The 6945-nt window shown below is 54.6% G+C and overlaps 1 protein-coding gene across 1 annotated transcript in view; it reads right to left on the bottom strand.

The window, feature by feature from the left end:
- STIM1 (stromal interaction molecule 1) overlaps positions 1-6350 on the bottom strand; it is a gene marked incomplete at both ends in the record, with an annotated part of 13497 nt that extends 7147 nt beyond the window's left edge. The window contains 3 exons of the mRNA XM_009079351.1: positions 1106-1221; positions 2264-2375; positions 6236-6350. Of these exons, the coding sequence (XP_009077599.1) occupies positions 1106-1221; positions 2264-2375; positions 6236-6350 (343 nt within the window). The remainder of the gene's footprint in view (positions 1-1105; positions 1222-2263; positions 2376-6235) is intronic.
- Positions 6351-6945: the final 595 nt, after the last annotated feature.

Here is a 6945-nt window from a genome sequence, read left to right as displayed (position 1 = left end):
CCCTGAGAGTGTTCCAGGCCAGGTTGGATGGGGCTTGGAGCAGCCTGGGCTGGTGGAAGGTGTCCCTGCCCAGGGCAGGGGTAGCACTGGAAGAGCTTTAAGGTCCTTCCAACCCAAACCAGTCTGGGATTCTGGGACTGCTGCTTAAAAGAAGCTTAAAGAACAGAGGAAGCTCAAAGCGCTATTTTCCACAGTCACAGCACAGCTGGGGAGTTCCTGGGTCAGAACTCTACCCAGACCATGTCACTGGCACCACATCACCTTCATTTTACACCTCCTGCACAGGAGACACAAGGCAAGTAAAAGAAAAGAGGAGCTCTGTGTAGGGAGAGCTCAAATCACACCCAGGCAGCAGAACCTGCCCCAAAACCTCCCTTTGTCTGCTCAGGGCTGAGCAGCACCAGGCCCTGACCACCTCACCAAAGCACCCAAAGCCAGGAGAAAGCCATGACTAAGAAGCAGAGAGACAAAAGCTCCTGCAATAGGCATCACACATGAGCCAGAGGGAGCACCTGGAGCATGCTGAGATAAGCATCAGAGGGATTGAGATCCCAACTGAGCCTGGAATCAGAGGAGCCAGTCCCTGCTATCAGCCAGCCCAAGTGTCTTCCTAGCCAGCCTGCTGCTCCTTCCCTCCTCCAGAGGCAGGTGAGCCACAGCCCGAGTCACTGGTGGAGCCCCAGGACACCCCAGGTCATGGCAGCAGCTCTTCCCTGGGAGCAGGCAGGGTGGCTGCCCTCCAGCACATCAACCCCACACACACCACAGGAAGGACAGCAAGGTTTAACCCCATGGGCACAGGAGATGCCAGCACGATGGTGAGTCCACACCTCTGGGAGCAGCCCGTGGGAATGGGAATGGCAGCAGGCAGGATGCCTCTGGGTGGTCCCATAAATCCAGAGACAAGTTGTCCCTGCTCCAGGGCAGTTGTACTGGGCTGGTCAGCCTGGGGGAGGCTGAGTGGGGCAGTTTGGCTCACCCAGGCCTGTCCTTGGTGCCCAACACAGCACACACAGATCCTGGTGACCAACACCCCAAGGACTAGTTGACCTCGGAGGTCTTTTCCAACCTGAAGGATGGTCTGAGCTGGAGTGTGAGTACTCACAGAGAGGAGGCCCAAAGAGCACCGTGTCCAGAGCCTTGAGCTGCAGCTTCTGCCTGTGGCTGCGGTCGGTCATCTTCAGCACACTGCCCATCATGGTCACGTTGTTCACCGCCAGCCTGCAACACAGGGGACTCACTGAGGTGGGAACACCCACCTGGGTCAGTGGCTCTCCTGGAATTACCACCAGGGAGACGACAGCAGCAGGACCTGAGAGCTATCAGACAGAGGAAATCCCTCCATGCTGTTGTCTCTGCCCCAGGAGAGCCAAGAGCAGCACCTCTGGGACGGGGAGAGAGCAGGAGAAGCCAAGGCCAGGCCTATTCCGTCAATCCTGACAGCCTGAGTGACTCACTTCCCATCAAACCCCATTTCTATGTCCTGCCAATCACTAATAATGACCTTTCAAACAACCCTCCACTGCCTTATGGTCACAAACCATAAGGTCATACTTCTCACTTAGAAGAAATGTGGATGCACCATGTGATGCCTCAAAACCCTCATTTTATTCCCAGTCAACTGGGATTTCTTCCCAGTTAATCCCTCCTTCCCAGTCAGTTTAAAAGCCCCTTTTGCAGTGAAAAGAACCCAAAAAGCTGCACTGAGGTTTTTCAAACCTGTTACAAGTCCTGTCCAGCTCACAGTCAGTGTTCGTCTTAGAGAATCACGGAATAGTTTGGGTTAGAAGGGACTTAAGAGACCTCCAGTTCCATGGCAGGGACACCTCCCACCAGCCCAGGCTGCTCCAAGCCCCATCCAACCTGGCCTGGAACACTCCCAGGGATGGAGCAGCCACAGCTGCTCTGGGCAACCTGGGCCAGTGCCTCAGCACCTCACAGGGAGCAATTCCTGCCCAATCTCCACCTGTCCCTGCCCTCTGGCAGTGGGAAGCCATTCCCTGTGTTCTGGCACTCTCTGCCCCTGAAGTTCTCCTGCTGGTGTGGGATGAGAGAGAGAGAGAGGGGTGTCCAGGAGGAGAGAGGAGGAAAAGGAGCCCAGGAGGAGAGAGGAGCCCAGCACTCCGCTCTTTTCACTCTTAACTGCATCAGAGTAGGAATCAGTTTGGCTCCGCACATGCCAAGGAGCTGCATGTGATGTCAGGAGCTGCCTGGGCTCAGGTTTCTCCCTGGCACACGTCCCAGAGGACCCATGGGCACTAACCTGGGCATGGCATGGCCATTCAGCTGTAGCTTCCGGAAGGTCTCTTCGTACTGGGGCAGCTCCACGTACGTAATGAGCCACTGCACCACCTCATCAACTGTCCAGTTGTACACTGTGGAGAGGCACAGAATAAACAGGTTCACAAGGTGCTGAGCAGCCAAAGCCACCACCAGCCAGGGCAGGACTGCACCAGACCCTCCTCAACCATCAACTTCAGCCAAGGAAAAGGACCTGCAGGGCTGAGAGACATCCTTGAGCTGGGGGGACGTCACATCCTGGGGCTATCAGACAGAAATGACCCCTGGGTTCAGAGAATCATGGAATCCCACAAGGTTTGGGTTGGAAGGACCTTAAAGACCATCTAATTCACTCCCTGCCATGGGCAGGGACACCTTCCACTGGCCCAGATTGCTCCAAGCCCCATCCAACCTGGCCTTGGAGACCTCCAGGGATGGGGAATCCACAACCACTCTGGGCAACTAGTCCAAGGGTCTGGAGCAGGGGGTGAGGCTTTCTGGGATGACCTCAGTGTTTCAGGGCTTTGGCCATGTGGTAAAGCTGAGCCACAGCAGCTCTGGGTAACCTCCCAAGGAGGAATTCCTGCCCAAGATCCCATCTAGCCCTATTCCCTGTCAGTTCCATGCTCTGGGCACTCCTGTAGGACCTCAGCCTCCATCTGGCTGCTGGTAGGATGATTTATGCTTGCCTCTTCCTCCCGGGCTGCTGCACGTGAGCCCTCACAGCACCATGTGACAGGCTGCCTGGTGCTGCCCCAGTGACAGCAAACCTCTCATGGGGGTTGATTTGACCCTGTGCCTCCACTTCCCAAAACCAAACATGCAATGAGGCTATTAGATAGTGCAGGTGATGCTCCACCCTTGGCCACAGCACCAGAAGGGCCTGAGGCTGAGATGCTGGGAGAGGTAACACCCGAAGTGTGGCAGGTGACAACCAGAACCACTTTGTGTTCTGTCATCCAAGAGATCTTGCTGCCTTCAAACTCCCAGCAGAGAATGTTCACCCTCACCACATGCCCAAAGCACTGAGTCAACTCCAAAAGCCTCACCCTCCACTCCAGACCCATGGACTAGTTGCCCAGAGCAGCTGTGGCTGCTCCATCCCTGGGAGTGTTCCAGGCCAGGTTGGATGGGGCTTGGAGCAGCCTGGGCTGGTGGGAGGTGTCCCTGTCCAGGGCAGGGGTGGCACTGCATGGGCTTTAAGGTCCTTCCAGCCCAGTCTGGGATTAGATGATCCTGTGACTCTATTTGAGCTCCAGCTATAATAAGATCATACAGAGCAATGCTGTGAGGAAATGGCTGTAAACAGCTTGAGAAAGGGTTTGCAGGAGGTGGAGCAGGTGCCAGAGCCCATGGTGAACTTTGCTCCTTAACCTACTCACCCAGGCATCTGCGTGTTATTTTTGGAGCTCCAGAGCCACAGATGAGGAAACCTCTGGAAACCTTTGGAAACCAAACTTCTGCCTTTGCCATTTAGCTGTGTTGGACTTTAAGCAATGCTCTGAACGCAAAGGAGATCATAAATCCCACAATGGTTAGGGTAGGGAGGGACCTTAAAACCCATTCGATTCCACCACAGGGACACCTTCCACCAGCCCAGGCTGCTCCAAGTCCCATCCAACCTGGCCTTGGACACTTCAAGCACCAGGTGTTTCATAAGACAGAGGGGACTTGTCATGCTTTAATTGCTCACCCTTGGTCCTTGCTCGGCACAGGCTGAGCTCCTGCAGCACCTCCCAGGCCCCAGCCAGCCCAGGCCCTGTGCTGGGCATCACCCAGCACGGACAGTGACCTCCTCACACCCTCTGGCCTGACCTCCTCCTTCCCTCACAGCCAAGTGAGGAAAAGGCCCATTTCCTCTGGCTCTGGGGGTGGCATTGCTGCACAGCCCGGGCTGGAATGTCAGCAGTGAGTCGTCTCACAAATATGAGAAACATCTTCCTGCCAGCTCCAGTGCAAGAGCCTAAGGCCTCCGAGAGAGCTCAGGGAGCTGAGCTCAGAGCACTTGGAAAGATGAGAGAGTGCTCAGAGCGCTTGAGAGAGCTCAGAGTGCTCAGAGCACATGGAGAGATGAGAGAGCGTAGAGCACTTGGAGAGATGAGAGAGTTGAGAGCACTTGGAGAGATGAGAGAGTTGAGAGCACTTGGAGAGATGAGGGCTCTGAGGGAGCTAAGAGCTGGGAGAAGTGAGGGAGAGAGCTGAGGGAGTTGAGTTAGCTGAGAGAGGTGAGAGCACTTGGAGAGATGAGGGACATGAGGGAGCTGAGAGTGCTGAGGGAGCTGGTGGAGATGAGCCCAGCGCCGAGCCGGGCTGGCCCCAGAGCAGGGTGTCATCCCATGGACACTGGCACAGTGACTCCACCAGAGCAGCTGCAGGAGCTGCCCACAGCTCCCGGCCCTCATCCGCCGCCATGGACAGGGCACCAGGGCCAGCACCCTGTAAGCGCATCACAGCACTGCTGGGTAACAGAGGGGCAGACACGAGATGTTGTTTTACACAGGTGAGCAGGAGCAGCAGCAATGGGAGGCAGGAAAAGCAACAGCTTGAAAACAGATGCCACGGGCACAGTTGTCCCAGCACCTGTCCCTGAGGGACTGCCCTTCACACCCACAGGAAAGAGCAGACCTTCCCTACAAGCTCAATTCGTTTTATCACTGAATTTCAAGCTCCAGGAGTAGCCTCCTTGAACCTGGGAGTGTTCCAGGCCAGGTTGGATGGGGCTTGGAGCAGGCTGGGCTGGTCAGAGGTGTTCCTGCCCAGGGCAGCGGTGGGATGAGATGAGCTTTGAGGTCCTTCCAACCCAAACCATTCTGTGATTCCAGGACACCAGACTATCCTTTAGAAACTTGTAACCTGTTTTATCGGCCAGACCCAGAGGATGATGAATGGGAAAACAAGAGCAGGAGCTGAATTCAGCACTGGAAAGTGTACTATGCCGCAGCAGCTCTGCCAAAGACGTGGCAGGTCCGTGTGTGCCAGCAGCAGGGAGAGATGGGAAGCAGCTCAGCAATTAAGGCTCCTGGGGACTATCATGGGATGTTCTCCTCCAGCCCATAATGATTTTTACCCTTTCCCAGCTGACACTAAATACACTTCAGGCACAGCCAACTGTAAACAGCTGTGTAATAGGGGAAATATTTCTTAAATGAAACGCTCCTGGAGCACAGGAGACACAGTGACCCGTTAGCACCATAGAATCACAGCATCACTAGGGGTGGAAAAGACTCTGAGATCACTGCGTCCAACCATCCCCAGCACTGCCAGGGCCACCACAAGCCTTGTCCCCAAGCACCACATCCACACAGCTGTTAAATCCCTCCCTGCCCTGGGCAGCTGTGCCACTTGTAAGTGGTTTGGACAAGAGTTGTCAACACGTCCCTGTCCATTTCCATGGGGTGGAGAAACAGCTCCAGGATCATCATATACAATATCCCAGACTGGTTTGGGTTGGAAGGACCTCAAAGCCCATCCAGTTCCACCCCCTGTCACAGGCAGGGACACCTTCCACTAGCCCAGGTTGCTCCAAGCCTCATCCATACCTTCTCCTACTCTCTCCTCACTATGTGAAGGAGCCTTTCAGGTTCAGAAAATCTCTCCTAAGGAAAACACAACCTGCAGGAAAACTCCCACACAGCTCTATTGAATATTCAGGATGTGATTACCCCATTAAAATTCCAGCTGAAACTGTGTTTGAAGGAGAACCTGGAATTTGACTGTGTTTGGCTCTACTTCATGCACATTTCTAGGACAGCGAAACAAAACAATTGATGCCAAGACTGATGAAACCCTGAAAATCCACCCCAGAACAAGGAAGGCTGAAGAGTTCGGGTACAAGGCAGTAAAAGGAGCAGCAGCATATTCCTCCTGGGAGCTGCACAGACTCTGCCAAGGGTATCTGAGATCCAAACTGGCACTGCTGGGAAAGGGTTTCTTTGTGTGTTTGGCTTGCTTTTACCTTCAGATGTCTTCCAGGACTTCCAGAGATCTTCCACACTGATGAGCTTGTCTTCTCCATGGAAAGTGCTGTGCTTGACTGCTGGGTCATGGTAATTCAGGTCCTCCCTCAGGAACTAGGAGAAGGATAAACAGCAGATTAGGACTTGTTTCCTCATTTAAGAAAGATGAGGAGCACTGAAAAACATCTGAATAATAATAATCTCATTGGGAAAGTCCTAACAAATCTCAGATGCAGCATTTGTGGTCCCTCAATCTCTGATCAAAGCACATCACCTCCCTAGTTCATGGAAGTACACAGGGTTTGGGTTGGGAGGGACCTTAAAGTTCATCCAGTGCGATCCCTGCCCTCGGCAGGGACAACTCCCACCAGCCCAGGCTGCTCCAAGCCCCATCCAAGGGGACCTGTGTGCCAAGTGAGAGAAAATAGCAGGAGAGAAGGATTATAAGGCTCTCCAGGAGAGCTGAGAGGGACTTGGGACAAGGGCTGGAGGGACAGGACACAGGAAATGGCTTCCCACTGCCAGAGGGCAGGGACAGGTGGAGATTGGGCAGGAATTGCTCCCTGTGAGGTGCTGAGGCACTGGCACAGGTTGCCCAGAGCAGCTGTGGCTGCTCCATCCCTGGGAGTGTTCCAGGCCAGGTTGGATGGGGCTTGGAGCAGCCTGGGCTGGTGGGAGGTGTCCCTGCCCAGGGCAGGGTGGGATGTGA

The sequence above is a fragment of the Acanthisitta chloris genome, unplaced genomic scaffold (assembly GCF_000695815.1).
Source record: "Acanthisitta chloris isolate BGI_N310 unplaced genomic scaffold, ASM69581v1 scaffold15747, whole genome shotgun sequence".
NCBI classification, from domain to species: Eukaryota; Metazoa; Chordata; class Aves; order Passeriformes; family Acanthisittidae; genus Acanthisitta; species Acanthisitta chloris.
Note: the sequence above shows the minus strand (reverse complement) of the source record. Positions and strands in the feature narration are given on the sequence as shown.